Genomic DNA, 21411 nt, shown 5'->3' with positions numbered 1-21411 from the left:
TGTATCAATAGTTTATTCTTTTTTATTGCTGAATAGGAATTCATTGTTTGGAATATACCACAATTTGTTCATTCATTCACTGGCTGATAGATACCTGTGGCTGTGTCCCCAGCACCTCATCCCTCCTCAAGTGGAAAAGAAAAAACTCCCCCTTCCTCCACCCCTCCAGGCAAGGAAATGGCTATTCCCGTGAGAGAGTTCACCTGGCCTTCAGAAGAAGCTGAATCAGGCACTCTCTGCCCCTCAGTCAGAGTTTGGGACCAGAGCTGTGTCCCAACCACCTTCTGCTACTAACTGGTTGTTAGCAGTGACTGTGGGCAAGTTGAACTGCCTCTCTGGGCTTCTCTGTCCTCATCAGAAAAATGACGGGGTTGGATTAGAGGATCTCTGAGATAATATCTTACCTATGATCTCCAGTTTGGGTTATTTACACAGGAAAAAAAGAAAAAAAAAAACCCTCCTCTGCCATTCCCCTCAGGGCTGAAGTTGGTGGTTTCTGGGATTAATCAGTTGACTCAGATCTCTGCAGTGTCAGCGCTTTTCCTTCCTAACAAAGGGGAGAGGTGAGGATGGTAGGGCGGCTCAGAGACACTCCTGGTAGAAGCAGAGATCTGACTGATTAGGGCCCAGCTGCAGACAGGGACACAGTGACTCCTGCTGCTTGCCTCTCAATCTCAAGGAAATGATTCTCAGGGTCCAAGCTGGGGTCCTCACAGGACCAAGCCCGTGGGGAAGGGGCTAGGGAGGAGGGCCCACCTTGGGATTGGGGAAGGGATGCAAGAGGAGACAGCACTGGCCAGCATTCCACCGTAACCATTCTACCATTCTTACCTCCCCCCTTCCTTGTAGTTTCGGGGAGAATTCCTGTGTGAGGAGTTGCCTGCAGAAGCTGGATGGGCTTTCTTTGGGCCTGCTTGGTACAGTGAGAGCTAGGGTAGGCAGGCCTGGCTGGCTTTCATAAGTAAAAGTGTGGTTGGCTATTATTTGTTTGCTTGTTTTGCCTTGTATGCTACACCCCTCCCACTCATTCACTAGTTCAGCAGACCTATATGCTGAGTGCAGAGGACACAGAGACGTGAGGCATGTCCCACCCCATTCTTACTGCTGAGTTCATTAGCCCAGAAGAGGAGACAGAGCTAGTAAACAAGATGAGACGTGCCAGAACAGAAAAAAGACAGCCTTCGATGAAGAGGGTTAATGAGTATGTGGGAAGGAGGTCATGGAAAAGTCCCAAGTTGAGAAAACAACCAGTCTAAACACAGGGCAAAGTACATTCAGTATAAATTTACTTACTTACAATTATTTCTCGTATTTGGAAGGTCCTTTATTCTATAGATTCAATAAAAAGGGCAAAATAGTTTAGGGAGAAACAATTTAAAAGCTACCCAAAGGTCATCAGTCACAAAAGCTTACATCTCTTGCCTGTTTCTTGCTCACCTTTCTGAACGTGTGTTGGACAGGATGCTTCTCAGGCAGAGGGAAGATCCCAGATGCTGCTCCCTGTCTCCTGTGTCCTGCCCTCCCTTAATTCTGCTCCTGAGTGTCCGCATTCACAGCCATGCCCCTCCCCTTGCTTTGCTACCCTGGGAACCACTGCTCTCTGAGGGGTGGTTGGCCAGTTGGCTGAAGAAGAATAGGATCCCCCTTAGGAGGGCTGTGCCTCTGATAAGTGACAGCAAAGTGTTCCCGTGTGGCAGTCCACACAGCATGGGGCAAATGATACCAGAAGTTCCAAGTAGAAGATTCCACGCAAGACATAAATGTTTTAAACTGATTGATGGTAATTTAAATTTTCTCACAAATGCAGCCTTCCTCTCCCCCCTCCACTTATACTGTCTATAAGAGAAACTTTAAATAAAGACACAGATAGGTTGAAGATAACAAAATGGAAAAAGATCTACCATGCGAACAAAACAATAAGCACTATATAGTTGGTGTGGCCATATTGATATCAGACAAAATGGGCTTTAAGAAAAAGAGTATCAGCAGACAGATGGAGACGCTTCACAATGATAAAATACCAATTCCATTAGAAAGTCATAACAGTCATGAGTGTGTATGTACCTAATATACATCTTCAAAATACATGAAGCAGATGTCACCCACACCGACACTAAAATGAGAGATGGGGTGGGGTTGGGGCTGGTTGCTGGTCAAGGCGAAGGGTGTAGTTTCAGAGCAAGAACGTGACCTTCCCAGACCCTGGGGGGCCAGCCAGACACAGGAGGAGAATCCTGGGGAGGGGAGACAGAACCTGGGTGATGGAGAGCAGAGAATGGGTGTTACATGGAGTTTCTAGGCTAACACAGGAGCTCAGTAAATATTTGTTAAACTCATGACAAAATGGAAGCCTAAATCATGCTATTCAGATATAAGAGACTGAAGTTCCTCTGGCTGGATGAGGTGGGGAAAGTGTCCACCCAGAAGGCGACTCAGCCTTAGAGCCGCTCTGGCCGGTCACCCCTGCTCCTGAGATTTTTCCCATTGAGGCCCTCCCCCAGGGGGATGCTGGAGTGGGTATCCTTCTCTTGTCTGAATCAGAAGAACAGAGAGCATCTGTATTGGAAATCTCCATGGAGTTGGCTTTGGGCTTTCCCAGACTTTAGCCAGTGAAGTGACTTTGCCTTCATAATCCAAGGAAATGTGCTTCTCTCTGGCTTTTCAGGTGAGGAATGAACCCTCGATTTCTGCCAATTGCCTCCTTTTCCAGAAGAATCTCTCTTTTTCCTTTCCCCCATCCAGAGCAGCATGGCCCAAGAGCTTGGATACTGGGTATCCTGTAAATCTGGGTTTGAATCTCAGGTCTTCCCCTTATTTGCTGGCTATGTGACCTTGTCAAATATTACCCAAGCCTGCTTCTTCCTCTGTGAAATGGGGAAAATAATGCCTGCCTTGCAGGGGCATTTCATGAAAATGTATGTAAAGTGCCAAGCACATAAAAACTTCAAGATAGGGTGTCCAAAAGATGGACCCATTAAAAAGCTCGAGATACCATTTCTTCTCCCACCCCAGGCTCTTAACATAAACACTAGTTTTGTCTCTTTATTAAAAAGAATTTCTTGGGAATTCCATGGTGGTCCAGTGATTAGGACTTGATGCTCTCACTGCCAGGGGCCCAGGTTCAGTCCTTGGTCGGAGGACTAAGATCCTGCAAGCTGGGCAGAGCAGCCGGCCAGGAAAAAAAAAAAAAAGTTAGGTTATAGGCAGCCCCAAGGGTAAGATGTATTATCTAGTGGATACAAATATCAATTTTTTTAATAATTAAAAAAAATATTTGCCTATGCCAGGTCTTAGCTGCGGCATGTGGGATCCTTGCTGCCACGTTTGGGATCTCTTTTTTTTAGTTGCAGCATGCAGGATCTAGTTCCCTGACCAGGGATCGAACCTGGTCCCCCTGCATTGGGAGCGAGGAGTCCCAACCACTGGACCACCAGGGAAGTCCCACAAATATCAATTTTTAAGAAATATATTATTTTGTAATAGAGCAGAGATAATTCCTCAGGTACTATCAGAGCTTAAATGAAATTTTCTGTAAATCTTCCAATGCGTATTTAGCCTAAGGAAATAACTGGTTGGGTACTCAAAGATGTTATATAAAAGGATGGTCACTGCAGTGTTGTTTGTAAAAGTCAAGCTTAGAATCAAATTATAACTATTGAGGATTATAAGATTAAATAAGTTATAGTAATTTTTTACAATACGAAATTTTTTACAATTTTTTACAAAAGTGTAGCCTTTAAGAAGATTCTGTAGAAATATATTTAATTGCATGGAAAGGTGTTCTTACTGTACTAAGTGAATAAAATAAATTATAAATTAGCATTGTAGTGTGGTTCCATTTTTATTATATGTGTGCATGATATTTGAATGGATATATGTTAAATGTGAAGTGTTCATCTCTGGGTGTGGGAGCATGGATAGCTTTTATTTTTATGCATAACTATCTTCTAATTTTCCCACAATGAACATGTATTATATGTATATGAGATAAGGGAAAATGAACATGCAATCCTTTTTATCCTTATTTTAGACACTTCAACACCCTTTTGCGTTTTCAAATTTGGTTTCTTCAAGGCCATCTCTTAAGAAGATACAGGAACAAAGTTATATCTAGGTGAACGACTTAAAATGGATATCAAAGGCAGTCTTTTTTAAAAAATATCTTATTAGATATTGGGTTTTTTTTGTTGTTGTTGTTTTTGTGTTTTTTTTTTTTTGCGGTACGCAGGCCTCTCACCGTTGTGGCCTCTCCCCTTGCGGAGCACAGGCTCCGGACGCGCAGGCTCCGCGGCCATGGCTCACGGGCCCAGCCGCTCCGCGGCATGTGGGATCCTCCCGGACCGGGGCACGAACCCATGTTCCCTGCATCAGCCTGCGGACTCTCAACCACTGCGCCACCAGGGAAGCCCTATATATTTTTTTTAAACTTATTTATTTATTTATTTTTGGCTGTGTTGGGTCTTTGTTGCTGCACGCGGGCTTTCTCTAGTTGTGCCGAGCAGGGGCTATTCGTTGTGGTGCATGGGCTTCTCATTAAAGTGGTTTCTCTTGTTGCAGAGCACGGTCTCTAGGCATGCAGCCTTCAGTAGTTGTGGCTCGAAGGCTCTAGGGTGCAGGCTCAGCAGTTGTGGCACATGGGCTTAGTTGCTCTGCGGCATGTGGGATCTTCCCGGACCAGGGCTCGAACCTGTGTCCCCTGCATTGGCAGGTGGATTCTTAACCACTGCGCCACCAGGGAAGCCCCTCAAAGGCAGTCTTGAATTTTTTTTTTCACACACAAAAAAAGAGGTGTGAATGAAGGGGAAACAGATGTCCCTACTCTTTTAGTATTTTGTTTGGTTGGTTTTTTTTTAGAAACCACGGATAGCACTGTGGCCTCCCCTCAGGTGATTGCTTTGTAAAGCCCCGAGTCCTTTTCCTTGTTCCAGTTGTTTAAAACAAGACAACAGGCCCCAAATGGAGTCACTTATGCTAACCACACATCACCAAACCAGGACTTAATAATTAACTTAATTATAGTTTCAGCTCTCCCCGAAATGGAATCTTAAACCAGTCAACCAGGAACTACTTGGTCAGCACTAGTGAGGTAATCTGTTCGTTAGAGCCCTGCCATCCCCTAAAGGAAAGTGTCCTTGCCACAGCCAATCCACTTTTTGCTAGTATAACTTCCTTGCCCCCATTCCCTCCTATAAAAGTTTTTCATTTTGTACAGCTCATTGGAATGCCTTTCTATCTGCTACATGGGATGCTGCCTGCTCCATGAATTGTTGAATAAAGCCAACAAGATCTTCAAAGTTTACTCAGTTGAATATTGTTTTCTAACACTACTCACTGCAGGGTGAGATGCTCACGTCACCAGCACAGAGCACTTATCCCAATGGCTCTAGGACTTAGTTTCCTGGGTATCTCAAAACTGGGAAAAGGGCACAGGATAACAGATACATATCTGTCCCTGGAAAGAAGATATCTATTTCTCCTATAGTAAATTAATAAAATAGCCTTCTGATTTAAAAATGGTTCCTGGGAATTCCCTGGTGGTCTAGTGGTTAGGACTCTGTACTCTCACTGCCGAGGACCCGGGTTCAATCCCTGGTGGGGGAACTAAGAAAAAAAAAAATTCTTGAGAATTTGCCTAAGCACGGATATTCCCTGAAAAACTGATTAAATGCCTTTAAACATTTATTGAGTAAATGTCCTAGGTTTGGTAAGAAAAAAATAATAAAATAGGGTCCTTGCCTTAAAGGAGTCTGAAGCCTAGTTGGGGCAGACCGACATATAAGTAAATAACTGTAAAAAAAAATATGAGAAAGGTCATAACCGATTTTTGAACAAAGTGATAATAGCACTTGGACATGATAACTTGAGGTTTTAGGGATGAATGGGAAAAATCGCTACCAAGCCAGAGGAAGTATCAGGAGGAGGAGAAAATTGTGTATCACAGCTTTGAACAGCCAAGTTATTTGGGCAGAAAGATCAGTTTCTCTCCTTGAAAAATTGATGACCAGACTTTGTGTACAGGGTACTTCAAGGTACCACAGTCTGATACACCCAGTGAGCGCTTCCCATCAGGGTACCATAGTGAATGCTTGTCTAGGAAGCACGTTCGAAAATTCAACTGAGGTGTTTGTAGAAAATTATCAGATATCTCCAGGGCTTCAAGAAACACTTAAGATAGAACTCAAGTACGGCTTCAGCCAAGCGCTTAACTTTTCTCAAACACTTAAAAGTGTTACCTTTTGCTAATTGTGTTACTCAACCTGCTGACAATAATTTATGCGGCTCGGATCTTTCCGGGTGTGTGGGGGGGGTAGGTGGGGCGAGGAATGGAACCAATAATGGCAGGCAAGATAGAGGCCAAGAGGGAGACGTCAGATTGCGACCTCCAATTTCTTTTTATTTATTTATTTATTTTTGGCTGCGTTGCGTCTTTGCTGCTGCCTGGGCTTTCTCTAGTTGCCACGGTCAGGGGCTACTCTTCCTTGCGGTGTGCGGGCTTCTCATTGCAGTGGCTTCTCTTGTTGCCCAGCCCCGGCTCTAGGCAGGCGGGCTTCAGTAGTAGTGGCACAAGGTCTAAGTAGTTGTGGCTACAGGCTCTAGAACGCAGGCTCAGTAGTTGTGGCTCACGGACTTAGTTGCTCGGACCAGGGCTCAAACCCGTGTCCCCTGCGCTGGCAGGCGGATTCTTAACCACTGCGCCACCAGGGAAGTCCCAACCTCCTATTTCTTTTGAGTTTCAATTTTTCTTTATGTGATCACCAACCTGAATGGTTCCAGTACCTACTCTGATCTTAACCTTCCTCTTGCCTTTCTCTCTTTCTCTCTCTCAACCAGTTCTCCCGGATTCCTGGGTCTCCTGGCTTAGCAGCTGACCACTTCCCTTGTAGGTCCGCCCTTCTTTCCTAGCCCCATCCCCAATTTCAGCCCTCGCCCAGGAGCCCTCTCTGCCTCAGCAGCAGCCTCGAGCGAGGCCAGGCCAGGTGGGGAGGCCGCAGGCCCAGGGGGCGGGGCCTGGCAGCGGCCGCGGGTGGAGGGGCGGGCTCGGCTGGGCGAGGCGGCGCAGGCGCACTGTGTCCGCCGTACCGAACCGCAGCTATGGAGCAGGCGCTTCCCGACCCCGAGCGGCGTTTGCAGCCTGCGCCCCTAGAGCCGCTGGGCCACCCTGACGCTGGGCTGGAGTCTGCGGTCGGTGAGGAAGCGGAGGGGGCCCGGGACGAGGGCCCCGGGGACGGCACGGTGAGGAGAAGAGGCGGCAGAGGTCGCCCGGCCTGGGTCGGGGCCTAGCGGGCAAGGCTGGGCTGGTCTAGCCTGGCCGGGGCCGGTGGGCTCGGCCGAGAGGCCCCGCGGTGACTGGGAAGCGGGGTGGAAAGACCGGGCCACAGGTGCAGAGCGGGGGGGGAGGCTCAGTGGGAAATGAGGGTTCTGAGTAGGGGGCGAGCGCCGGGCGCTGCAGGACTACGGGAAGGGTGGAGGGGGCGCGGCGAAGGGAGCGGGGGGCTTTCTGTGGGTGCGGCTCGGCGGGCGTGGAGATGGGGCCCGGGAAGCGCCAGGCTGGCGTAGGTGCGGTTTTCAGGGTCGGGGAGCCTGGGAGTTTGGACCTGAAGAGGAAGGCTGTTGTTTCTGGCATCTTGTAAGGGGTTGTGCGGAGGAGAAGGCTTAACGGAGGCACCGTGGGCAGTGGCAGCGGTGTTTGAGAAGGAAGAGAATGGGGGACTTGCAGAACAAGTCTGGGTCAGTAAGGGTGGTTGGCTTGGTGTCACCATAAGGAGATGGAGCAAAGTTAGAGTCATGAAAAAGTACAAGTGAAAAAGATTAAAAAAAAACCTCCTTGTTTGACTGTAATTTCTTTATTTGGGGTCGGTGCTGTATCTCCCAGTGGAGACGTGACGTGGATATCCCATGTATCTGCTTTGCGAAGCTCCTTTGGTAATTAGTAATTTTCATTTGCTTGAGGAAAGGAGAAAATGCATCATTTTATATTTGTAATTGCTTTCATTCCGAAGTATTTTCATGTATAATGCAGGATGGGTAGACCAGGTTGAACTGAAGCGATTCAGAAACTCAGTGGAATACTTCTCATCAGACCACCCTAATCAGAGTGTGCATTGCTCGTCCATTTTGCTTCTTTTTTTCTGAAACAGGTGTTAGTGCTAATGCAAAACTGCCCATCCTTATGGTCAATGGATAAAGAAAAGTTAAAGTTGTTTGCTGACTGAAGCTAGAAAGACTTAACTGGCTAGGAACTTCAACATTGGAGTTGAACGTTTTGCCTACTTGGGGGAAATGTCGAGATATATAGGATAGCATGAAGACTTTTATGGGTGCATTTTAACTTTTTCATTTAATTTCTTCCCAAATTCTAGAATTATTTGTGGAGAAGTCAGTATCTCATACGAAATGTGAGAAAAGTGTGTGTATTCTGTAGTGCATAAACTTGGCTCTTAAATGATTTGCTTTTTTAATGAAGGTTCCCATCTGTGACTTAGTTTTTCTGTTCTCTTAAAAAGAAAGGAAGGGAGGGAGGGAGGGAGGGAGGAAGGGAGGAAGGAAGGAAGGAACTTTTATCGTGAAGTATACCGTTAATGCAGAGAACGGTCTCACAAAATAATAATCAGTTCCTTTGAAGCCTCCATATATTCTCCTGGGTTACATCCACTCCCTCCACCACAGAAGTAATCTATATTCTGAATTTTGTATTATCAATTCTCTAGCTTTTTTAAAACAATCTTATGGTAAGTGTCCCTAAACAATATGTTGTTTAGTTTTACTTGATTTTGAAATTTACATAAGTGGACTAGTTTTACTATGACTTCCTTTCTTTGCTCTGTAATGTTTTGGGGATTCATTGAAAATGTAGTTTAGTTCATTTATACTCATGGCTCTGTAGTATGCCATTTTATAGATATTCTACAGTTGATTTCTCTTTTCTTCTGTTTACAGACACTGGCGTTGTTACAAGATTCTTGCTATTTCTAAAAGTTATTACTACCATGAACTTCTTCCTGCATATTCTTGGCGCAAATGTCTCATATAAACTTAACAGTGGAATTGCTGGATTATAGGGTGGTAGCATAGGATATAGGGTAGTAGGTAGTGCCAAATTGTTTTTTAGAGTGAGTATACCAATTTGTATTCCCATTGGTAGTGCCTCATGCTCTCTGTCCTTATCAACACTTAATATTTTCAGACTTTAAATTATTTGCCAATCTTGTGGGTATGTGTTAAAGCAATTTTAGATTGTTTCAAAAGGTAAGAGTCATATCTTTTGTTAGCTACATCATGAGTTTAATTTTGATTATGACGATGAACATTTTGGTAATTTTTTTGTGAAAGCCTTTGGATACTTAATAATTAACTAATATGAAGTTGCAACTATAATATAAAATCCATTTATGTTTATTTAAAAGTGATTATAAATATCTCATTAAAAAAACCCCTATGTGTTCAGTTTAAGATATTTGAAAACCCAGATATGCCATCGTACAGTAAAAGTTGTAGTTACACAGTATTACCTGACTCTTCAGTAAATATGTGTTGCAGGAGACCATTCGTTATTGCCCAGACTTAAGAGTTTCCTCAGACAACTCTGTAATTTAGTAATTTATAGAGATATAAGCCATTTGGACAAATATTTCAGAATCACCAGGAGTTTAAAAACACAAATTCACATGTGTGTACGTTGTGCACTGTGTACGTTGTCCCCTCCTCCTAAAAGATTCCCCAGTCTCCTTCTTAGAAGGTCTGCTGGTCCCTCTTCGTATCCCCTCTTCCACTCCAGTCCATCCCCACTTGAGAAGTATTGCAGTAACCACAGCCAGGCTGCTACTGTTACTGGTAGATAGGAATGTGGTCTGGGCAGACATGTAAGTTACATTTGTTGTTTGTGCTAGGCACAGTGCGGCTCTACTTTTCATTTAATTTTCAGAATTACCCCCAAAAGACATATAAAGAGGAAGCAGAGGCTCAGAGAGAAGTGATTTGGCCAAAGTCACAAGCTAGTCACTGGCATGGCTGGGATTTGAGACCAGGTCTGCCTGGCGTTGATATCAGTGCTTTGTTCATTATGGCATGCAGCTTCATTCCAAAAAAAAAAAGTTAAAAATAGTCTTGTAAATTGTAAAATACTGTACTTAAAATTTTTTCCTTTAGTTAAGGTTAAGTTGTTATGTTAAGAAAAAGAGGCCTGAACGAAGTGTTGATTTATCAATCAGTTTTTCACCACAAAGATACCTATGCAGACAGTGGGCAGAGATGCCAAAAAGCCTCATCAGCCTTACTTTTGACTGCACATTTTGGTTGGAGAGGAAATTGTACCAGTTGCCCTGCACCTAGGGGTAGTGGAAACAAGCACTGTCTAAGGGTTGCAAATCTTTTCTGGTTTTAAATGTCACTAATTAAGATTCTTTAAATTCTGTTGTAAACTCTTTTTCTGTATTCTCTTATTTTTCTTTCTGTGAGCCTTCATCCTCTTTCTTTCCATTGTTTAATTAGAAGTCTCCTTTCTTTTCATACTTTTTCCTTATAAGGAAGAGTGTATTTTTTTTTAAGTATTGTCAGTTTTATTTAAAGTAGTTTAGAATATGAAAAATGAGAGATGAATTCAGTCTCCAAGAGAGTAGTAATTAGTCCTGGCAGAAGAGAGAGGAAATAGCAAGGGAATGGACGTAAAAATACTTTTTTAGGCTGGAAGATTCCATTGAGTTGGCAGTTAACAGTATTTGCTCAGAGAAGAACCACTGCCTGAGGGATGCATAATGATTTTTGTAGGGAGAGGGGTCTAGGCCTAGCAGTGCTGGTCGCGGCTAAGACTGCTTGAGCAACCGATGCTTGAAAATGCCTATACACAATTAGCACCTTCACAGATTGGCAGCACAGAGCTGAGTGGAGGAGGCCAGAACTGTGGGGAAGGTTTGAGGCGTTTGTGGGTGAAGATAACATGAAAAAGGAAAAGAAAATGTATAGGCATAGTTACAGAATTTATCAGTTTAGTAGCAGATAATTAAGTCATTCTCAAGAATGTTTTCCTCATTTTCTACCTCAGCGCTCTCAGATTTTTTTTTGAAGGCAACTCACAGTACAAAATACATTTTTAGTCATAGTCAGTATACATATACTTATATACATAAGCGTTGTTTCAGGAAACAATACTTAACCATTGCTTCATGTAGTGCCCTCTTATATTTCTCTCTTCTTTTTCTTCTTTAAATTAATTAATTATTATTATTATTATTTTTGGCTGCATTGGGTCTTCGTTGCTGTGTGTGGGCTTTCTCAAGTTGTGGCAAGTGGGGGCTACTCTTCGTTGCAGTGCAGTGGCTTCTCTTGTTGCGGAGCATGGGCTCTAGGCACGCGGGCTTCAGTAGTTGTGGCGCATGGGCTCAGTAGTTGTGGCTTGCGTGCTCTAGAACGCAGGCTCAGTATTTGTGGCACATGGGCTTAGTTGCTCCGCGGCATATGGGATCTTCCCGGACCAGGGCTCGAACCCGTGTCTCTTGCATTGGCAGGCGGATTCTCAACCACTGCGCCACCAGGGAAGTCCCTTCAGTTTGGGTTTGCCTGATGTTTTCTCATGATTAAATTCAGGTTATGCTTCTTTGGCAGAAATTGCCACTAAAGTGATGCTGTGTTCTTCTAATTGCTTCTTACCAGTTTGCACACGATTAGATTTGGTCACTTTTTCTGCCAGTCTTCTCCAATATAAACTTACTCTTTTTCCCTTTGTAATTAATTTTTTGTGGACATAATTTATTTTCTTCCAGTTTTATTGAGATATAATTGGCATACAGCACTATATATGTTAAGGCATATAGCATAATGATTTGACTTGCAGTGTTCATGAAATGAACATCGATCAGCTCATATAGATAGAAAATTTAATAAATAGAAAAGAATTTTTTTTTCTTGTGATGAGAACCCATAGGATTTACTCTCTTAACGACTCTCGTAGGGGCTTCTCTGGTGGTGCAGTGGTTAAGGATCTGCCTGCCAATGCAAGGGACCCGGGTTTGAGCCCTGGTCTGGGAAGATCCCACATGCCGCAGAGTAACTAAGCCCGTGAGCCACAACTACTGAGCCCACCCGCCGCAACTACTGAAGCCCATGCACTCTAGGGACCCGCATGCCGCAACTACTGAGCCTGCGTGCTGCAATTACGGAAGCCCGTGTGCTTAGAGGCTGTGCTCCGCAACAAGAGAAGCCGCTGCTTGCAGCAACTAGAGAAAGCCCACGTGCAGCAAGGAAGACCCAACGCAACCAAAAAAAGAAAACAACCCTCATAAATAACATACAGCAGTGTTAATTATACTTATCATGTTGTATATTCCATCTGTAGTACTTATTTATCTTATAACTGGAAGTTTGTACCTTTTGACTGCTTTCATCCAGTTCTTTTTCCCCCCATACCTCACCTCTGGTACCACAAATCTGATCTCTTTTTGTGGAGACATACTTTGAAACTATGAAAATATCTTGTTCCTCATCAAAATTTCTATTTATTTGTGTGTTTCATTATGGACTCATGGATTTTATTTTATTTATTAAACTTTATTAAGGTATAGTTTATATACCGTAAAATTCAGTCATTATAAGTATATAAATTCAGTAATTTTTAGTAAATTTGCAGAGTTGCACAACCATCACTGCAACCTAGTTTTAGAACATTTCTGTCATTCCCCCAAATTCCTTCATTCCCCTTTGTAGTTAATCCCCCTTCCCACCCTTAGCCCTAGGCAACCACTGTCTGCTTTCTTTATCAATTTGTCTTTTGGGTATTTCATATAAATGGAATCATACACTCTGTTGTCTTTTGAGTCTGCCTTCTTATAATGTTTTTGAGGTTCATCCATATTATAGCATGTATTAGTCATTTCTTTTTGTTACTGAATAATAGTCGATTGTATAGATACATCACATTTTGTGTATTCACCATTTGATGGAAGTGGGGTTATTTTCAGTTTTTAACTATTATGAATATTACTGCTATGATGAATATTTATTCCTGTGCAAGTCTTTGTGGGGATGTATGTTTACAGTTCTCTTGAGTTAGACTTGTAGGAGCGTAATTGCTGGGTTATATGGTAAGTTTATGTTTACTTTTTAAGAAACGGCCACTGTTTTCCAAAGCAGCTGTACCATTTAACATTACCACCAGCAATTATGAGGCTCACATTTCTCCACATCCTTGCCAGCACTTGGCATTGTCTATCTTTCTGATTATGGCCATTCTAGTGGGTGTGAAGTGGCTTTAATTTGCATTTTTCTAATGACTCCTGGTGTTGAGCATCTTCTCATGTGCTTATTGCCATTTGTATGTCTTCTCTGGTGAAATTCTATTCAGATCTTTTGCTTATTTTAAAATTGGGTGGTTTTCCTTTTTACTGAGTTGTATATACGGGTTGTTCAGGTATTCTGGATACAAGTTTTTTCTTTTTTTAATCAGTTAATGAGATTCTTTTCCCCCCAGGCTGTGGCTTTTTTCTTTTTCTTAATGGTGTCTTTACAAGAGCAAAAATTTTTAATTTTGACAAAGTCCAGTATATCAATTTTTTTTCTTTTATAGGTTGTTGTTTTGGTATTGTATCTGAGAACTCCTTGCTTATCCCAAGATCACGATGATTTTCTCCTTTGTTTTCTTCTAGAAATTTCAGTTTTAGCTTTTTTTTGGCCATGCCGAGCAGCTTGCAGGATCTTAGTTCCCCGACCAGGGATTGAACCTGGGCCCTCGACAGCGAAAGTGCAGAGTCCTAACCACTGGACCACCAGGGAATTGCCCAGTTTTAGCTTTTATATCTGAGTATGTAAGCCATTTTGAGTTAATTTCTGTGTACTGTGTGAGTAAAGGGTCTACTTTTTTTTTTTTTTTTTTGCCTGTGGCTATTCAGTTGTCCCTGCACTGTATGTTGAAAAGGGTCTCCATTTGCTGTTGACTTGCCTTGGTGTGTTTATTAAAATCAGTTGATCTTAAATGTAAGGGTTTATTTCTGGATTCTCAGTTCTGTTGCATTGACCCATTGATCTCTATGTCTGTCCTGCCAATACCTCACTGTCTTGATTAGTTTAGCTTTTTAATAAATTTTGAATAGTGTAGGTCCTGCAACTTGTTATTTTTCAAAATTGTTTTGGCTATTCTAGGTCCTTTGTATTTCCTTATAAGTTTTAGGAACAGAGTATCAGCTTCTACAAAAAAAACCCCTGCTGAGGTAAAGTATTTTTAAAGGAACAATATGTTAGTATGTTTTATAATATTTCAAGCATGTCCTGTATGCGTGATGCTTCTTTGTCATTTGGACTTTATTATTGTGAAATCTAGGACAAATCTGGTCTTTATTCTTTTATAGAGGTCTTGTTTTTTATTTTTCTGCCTTAATCTTCTTAGGATTTTATTTTAACATCTTTATTGGAGTATAATTGCTTTACAATGTTGTGTTAGGTTCTGCTGTATAACAGAGTAAATCAGCTATACGTATATATATATCCCCATATCCCCTCCCTCTTGTGTCTCCCTCCCACCCTCCCTATCCTTCCCCTCTAGGTGGTCACAAAGCACCAAGCTGATCTCCCTGTGCTATGCAGCTGCTTCCCACTAGCTAGCTATTTTACATTTGGTAGTGTATATATGTCCATGCCACTCTCTCATTTCGTCCCAGCTTACCCTTCCCCCTCCCCATGTCCTCAAGTCCATTCTCTATGTCTGCGTCTTTATTCCTGTCCTGCCTCTAGGTTCTTCAGAACAATTTTTTTTTTTTTTAGATTCCATATATATGTGTTAGCATATGAAATTTGTTTTTCTCTTTCTGACTTATTTCACTCTGTATGACAGACTCTAGGTTCATCCACCTCACTACAAATAACTCAGTTTTGTTTCTTTTTATGGCCGAGTAATATTCCATTGTATATGTGTGCCACATCTTCTTTATCCATTCATCTGTCGATGGACACTTAGGTTGCTTCCATGTCCTGGCTATTGTAAATAAAGCTGCAGTGAACATTCTGGTACATGACTCTTATTTAATTATGGTTTTCTCAGGGTATATGCCCAGTACTAGGATTGCTGGGTCGTGTGGTAGTTCTATTTTTAGTTTTTTTTTTTTGTTTTTTGCGGTACGTGGGCCTCTCACTGCTGTGGTGGCCTCTCCCGTTGTGGAGCACAGGCTCCAGACGCGCAGGCTCAGTGGCCATGGCTCACGGGCCCAGCCGCTCCGCGGCATGTGGGATCTTCCCGGACCGGGGCACAAACCCGTGTCCCCTGCATCGGCAGGCGGACTCTCAACCACTGCGCCACCAGGGAAGCCCATATTTTTAGTTTTTTAAAGAAGCTTCATACTGTTCTCCATAGTGGCTGTATCAATTTACATTCCCACCAACAGTGCTAGAGGGTTCCCTTTTCTCCACACCCTCTCCAGCATTTATTGTTTGTAGATTTTTTGATGATAGCCATTCTGACCGGTGTGAGGTGATACCTCATCGTAGTTTTGATTTTGCATTTCTCCAATAGTTAGTGATGTTGAGCATCCTTTCATGTGTTTGTTGGCAATCTGTATATCTTCTTTGGAGAAATATCTGTTTAGGTCTTCTGCCCATTTTTGGATTGGGTTGTTTTTTTTTTTTGATATTGAGCTGCATGAGCTGCTTGTAAATTTTGGAGATTAATCCTTTGTCAGTTGCTTTGTTTGCAAATATTTTCTCCCATTCTGCGGGTTGTCTTTTTGTCTTGTTTATGGTTTCCTTTGCTGTGCAAAAGCTTTTAAGTTTCATTAGGTCCCATTTGTTTATTTTTGTTTTTATTTCCATTTCTCTAGGAGGTGGGTCAAAAAGTATCTTGCTGTGATTTATGTCAGAGTGTTCTGCCTATGTTTTCCTCTAAGAGTTTTATAGTGTCTGGCCTTATATTTAGGTCTTTAATCCATTTGAAGTTTATTTTTGTGTATGGTGTTAGGGAGTGTTCTAATTTCATTCTTTTACATGTAGCTGTCCAGTTTTCCCAGCACCACTTACTGAAGAGGCTGTCTTTTCTCCATTGTATATTCTTGCCTCCTTTATGAAAAATAAAGTGACCATATGTGCGTGGGTTTATCTCTGGGCTTTCTATCTTGTTCCATTGATCTACATTTCTGTTTTTCTGCCAGTACCATACTGTCTCGATTACTGTAGTTTTGTAGTATAGTCTGAAGTCTGGGAGCCTGATTCCTCCAGCTCTGTTTTTCTTTCTCAAGATTGCTTTGGCTATTTGGGGTCTTTTGTGTTTCCATACAAATTGTGAAATTTTTTTATTTTAGTTCTGTGAAAAATGCCATTGGTAGTTTGATAGGGGTTGCATTGAATCTGTAGATTGCTTTGGGTAGTATAGTCATTTTCACAATATTGATTCTTCCAATCCAAGAACATGGTATATCTCTCCATCTGTTTGTGTCATCTTTAATTTCTTTCATCAGTGTCTTATCATTTTCTGCATACAGGTCTTTTGTCTCCTTAGGTAGTTTTATTCCTAGGTATTTTATTCTTTTTGTTGCAGTGATAAATGGGAGTGTTTCCTTAATTTCTCTTTCAGATTTTTCATCATTAGTGTATAGGAATGCGAGAGATTTCTGTGCATTAATTTTGTATCCTGCTACTTTACCAGATTCATTGATTAGCTCTAGTAGTTTTCTGGTAGCATCTTTAGGATTCTCTATGTATGGTATCCTGTCATCTGCAAACAGTGACAGTTTTACTTCTTCTTTTCCGATTTGGATTCCTTTTATTTCTTTTTCTTCTCTGATTGCTGTGGCTAAAACTTCCAAAACTATGTTGAATAATAGTGGTGAGAGTGGGCAACCTTGTCTTTTTCCTGATCTTAGAGGAAATGCTTTCAGTTTTTCACCATTGAGAACGATGTTTGCTGTGGGTTTGTCATATATGGCCTTTATTATGTTGAGGGAGGTTCCCTCTCTGCCTACTTTCTGGAGGGTTTTTATCATAAGTGGGTATTGAATTTTGTTGACAGCTTTTTCTGCATCTATTGGAATGATCTAGGATATTTTTCTGTATGCTGAAGATATTTAATTTTCTAAATCATTATATGTGGACCACATGCCTTTCAGTTTGGAGCTGTAGAAAAAATTTTTTCAATCCAGAAAGGATTTTTGTTGGTTTCCTTTTTAGTTATACAGATTATTATCTCTGTTCTGTTTCTTCTGATTTCTTCTTCAAGAACTTCTATTATTTAAGCATTCGTTCTTAGTTTTCCTTTTTTTAAAATCATCTTTCATCATTTTCACTTTTTGTGGGTCTTTTCTTCATTACCATTTTGGGAGAGCTTACCATCTTACTGTTTTGATTTTTTTGCAGTGTCAGTTTTACAGCCTAGAATTCTATTTTATTTTTTGCTATTTATTTTTCTTTCTTTGCATTCTTATTCTTCTGAGTTAGCTCCATGCTCATCTCCATCTGCCTGTTTTTTGGACTGTTTTAATTTTATCTTTTCCCCATAATTTGTAGTATAACAGTGAATGTGATAGATTTTCTTTCTTGTGTGATTTAAAGAAGATTAACTAAATGAGTGCTATAGATACACCAACTGTTTTCATCTACAGTCCTGAAAGTTGTTATATTAAGGTTGTCATTTGTCTTCATTTTGTCTTTAATCCTAAAGGACGCCACAGATGAACATTAGCTACTAGATTGTGAGAATTCCTCAGGCAAGCAGTGAACCACTGAACTCAGGCACCTTTTCTCAGTTATCTTCCCATTCCTAAGGACTGTCATTGTATTGATAGATACTCAGTAAATATTCAGATACTGAATTAATAATTTCTTATTGTTCCTTTTATCACTGTTATCTGTTTTATGCTTGCTTGTACTGTTTCACTGTTTGCAACATTTTTAAAACCTAAAATAGATTATATTCATTTTTACTCACTGAATTGAAAATAAAGAATTTCATCAGCCTTTTAAATATGTCCATCTTCTATATTTATTTGGTCTTAAGTTAGGTAGAAAGTAGTGATTCACATATCAAGCATCTACATTTGGGATGTTATTCCTTTGAATGTAAGTGTAGGATATGAGTGTAGCATCACTCTTTAGTGATGTTCTTTAATGAGAAGTCCACTTTTAATACATCTAAAATGTCATGTCTCACTAGCACACATTATAAATCAACTATACTTCAATTAAAAAAAATAATATATTATGTCTCTCTTTAAAACACACTCCCGGTCCCATCTTCCAGTTACCAAGTTTATCCATTTCTCAATATTTTGAATGTGTCCTTTTAACAATTATGGTATTAGTTGTGTTATTCTTGGCATTGTTTGTACTTTAGTATGACAGGATAAGCAATTTTATATCATCTCCCAAACCGTGCTGGTATTTTTGTATGCCAGTCTTTAGTTTTTATGATAGTTGATTTTATTCTTTTATTTTTTCCTTCTGTGTAATTGGATGGCATAATGGGGTAAATTTATGACTCACATGCATTATATTTTTGGCTGGGAAATAATTTGCTTTATCAGTTATGTGCTTCCAGAATTCAGAGAATTTTTCACTGGAGTACGTGATGGTAAATCAGTGCTTGGCTGTGGGCCCAAATTTTTTATATGTATAATCTCAACCAGTGAGGGCTTCATAACCCTGACGTTGAGTGGTTTGTGCTTATGTAATTTTTTGAGCTTTCTTTTAATTGAATGATTTTCTCCTGTCTTATTTTCTCTTTTAGTACATAAACATAAAACTTATATTTTATAAAAGTGTCTTGTTTGACAGCAGAGTGGTTTTTGTTTTCGTTTTTGTTCTGTTTTGGGTTGGCTCTTCTCTGTCCTAATTTTAGCATTTTTACCTCCTCCATTTTTCTTTAACATTTTTGGCGGTACGTCCTAAGTGTGTCATCTTTATTCATCACTGATTTAATTTTGTGTACTGTCACATAGCTTATTTTCTCTTCATAGTACACAGGTTTAATTTTCTGTATAGAGTATCATCATGGGTTTTACTGCATGCATCTTTTTCTTTAAACTTTTGGTGTATCCATCTTTTTACTTATATCTCTTCTTCACAGACTAACTCCAGTTATAATATAGTACAGAGTTTTTAATGAAAACCAACTGAACTTTAAAAGTGAGCAAGGGAGAAAAAAAACCAAAGCATAGCAGTTATCGCATGGTCTCACTGTGTCTTTCTTGTTTAATTTGGAGTTACTTTGGATATATTCAAGACCCTTCTTCAGTGGCACACTTCCTACAGAAAGAGCCTGTGAACCACCTGTGATGTCTTTGTCATTTTCTTCGGTGCTTTGATACAGACCTTGGGATGATCTAGCAGAAAAGAAAGAAGTCTCCTGTTCTTAAAACCTGCTGTCTCAGATAAACAAGGTCCTACTGTATATAGCACAGGGAACTGTATTCATTATTCTCTAATAAACCATAGTGGAAAAGAGTATGAAAAAGAATATATATATAACTGAATCACTTTGCTGTACACCAGAAACTAAAACAAGTTTGTGAATCAACTATACTTCAATAAAAAAATGAATAAATAAATAAAAGCAATATTTAAGAAAAGAATAGGAAAACCTGCTTTCTCACAGTGGAGCCTGTTAATCACTGCCAAGAAGTTTAGGCAGGGACTTCCCTGGTGGTGCAGTGGTTAAGAATCCACCTGCCAATGCAGGGGACACGGGTTCGAGCCCTGGTCCAGGAAGCTCCCACATGCCATGGAGCAACTAAGCCTGTGCGCCCCAACTACTGAGCCTGCGGTCTAGAGTCTGTGAGCCACAACTGCTGAGCCTGTATGCTACAACTGCTGAAGCCCGCGCACCTAGAGCCCATGCTCTGCAACAAAGAGAAGCCACCTCAGTGAGAAGCCTGCGCACTGCAACGAAGAGTAGCGCCTGCTCGCTGCAACTAGAGAAAGCCTGCACGCAGCAATGAAGACCCAATACAGCCAAAAATAAATTAAAAAAAAAAAAAGTTTAGGCAAATTTATGGTTAAATATGTGACGACTCCTGCTTTTTTTTTTAACCTGCCTGCTAAAAATCTCACATTTTGCCATATATGTAGTATTTTATATTTGAGATAGAGATTTGACTTTGGTAAAATAAAAAGATGAGATATCAGGGACTTCCCTGGTGGTCCAGTGGTAAAGAGTCTGCCTTCCAGTACCGGGGACGCAGGGCAACTAAGCCTGTGCGCCACAATTGCTGAGCTTGCGCGCCTCAACTTAGCCTGCATGCTGCAAACTACAGAGCCCACGTGCTCTGGAGCCCACGCGACAACGAGAGAGCAAAACTAGAGAGAAGCCTGTGCATCGCAAGGAAGAGCCCATGCACCTCAAGGAAGGGCCCGCACGCCACAATGAGCACCTCAACAAAAGATCCCACATGGCTCAATGAAGACCCGACGCAGCCAAATAAATAAATAAATATTTAAAAAAGATTAGATATCAGTATTGAGCATCATTTGTCTTTGTGTATAGTGTTTTTAGATTTTTTTCATGTGTATTTCTATGTAGGTTTATTCTTGGTTACTGTGTGAAATGTCTACATTTTATCTTAATTTTTTTTCTTATAATCTTGCCTACATTTTAATAATTAATATGGCACTTGTTAAAATAGCTTCTGGAAAAGTTTAATGTGCTACAATATGCTGATAAAAAGAGGCATGGCATTTGCTGATATCATTTAGCAACCCCTAGCAACTTAAGAGATATAAAAAAGTAGCCCAAAATATGTACTAATAATGGATTTTATTAAAATAGCTAGGGTGTTTTCAATATAATTTTAAAGGTTTTTTTGTTGTTCTTCCATTGTTTTTATTCAGATGATGGAAAATAATTTTTGGTTGAAGAAGATAGAAATTAGTGTTTCAGAAGCAGAAAAGCGAACTGGGAGGAATGCCATGAACATGCAAGAAACATATACTGCTTACCTCATTGAAACAAGGTGAGTGATGAGAATTAGGCCTAGGTTTAGATAGAAAAAGCTTTGGTAGCTATTGATGCAAATTCTGTTGTATAATGGAATTGTTTACAGGTCATTGTCTTTTTAGGGATTTTTGCTGTTTTTAACAGGTTAACAGGTGTGTCTTTTACTCTGGTACTCTTAGTAGCTAAGTTCTAATGTACTTGTTTTGGAGGGAGAGGGAAGGTTATTGGAATACTTTTGGGATCTGGAATGTTACTTGACACATGCTTTAGTGGAGTTCTTGTTGTTAGATACAACCCTTTTGTGATTTGGGGAAAAGATACCAGGTTCTCAGAGGTGTATGAAGTATTAAGCGGACTTAAGTGGAGATGGTTAACAAAGAAGTCTAGGAGGAGAGAATACAGTCTAAGTCAGTTTAGGAGAGTTGGGAGTTACAGAGAAATTAAAATCCCCCCTTTGCCCCTGCCAGCTGTGTAGCATGCAGGACCTTAGTTCCCTGACCAGGGATGGAACCCAT

The 21411-nt window shown here is 40.9% G+C and overlaps 1 protein-coding gene across 1 annotated transcript in view; it reads left to right on the top strand.

Moving 5' to 3' along the window:
* Positions 1 to 7055: 7055 nt before the first annotated feature.
* The window catches only part of SNX4 (sorting nexin 4), a 62860-nt gene continuing 48504 nt past the window's right edge, over positions 7056 to 21411 (top strand). Inside the window, exons 1-2 of the mRNA XM_027107112.1 lie at positions 7056 to 7233; positions 20791 to 20912. Of these exons, the coding sequence (XP_026962913.1) occupies positions 7093 to 7233; positions 20791 to 20912 (263 nt within the window). The 5' untranslated portion in view covers positions 7056 to 7092. The remainder of the gene's footprint in view (positions 7234 to 20790; positions 20913 to 21411) is intronic.

This window comes from Aethalodelphis obliquidens, unplaced genomic scaffold (assembly GCF_003676395.1).
Source record: "Aethalodelphis obliquidens isolate GAN/ISIS:26980383/991018 unplaced genomic scaffold, ASM367639v1 scaffold1, whole genome shotgun sequence".
Lineage (NCBI taxonomy): Eukaryota > Metazoa > Chordata > Mammalia > Artiodactyla > Delphinidae > Aethalodelphis > Aethalodelphis obliquidens.
This window is presented reverse-complemented; position numbering and strand designations above follow the sequence as displayed.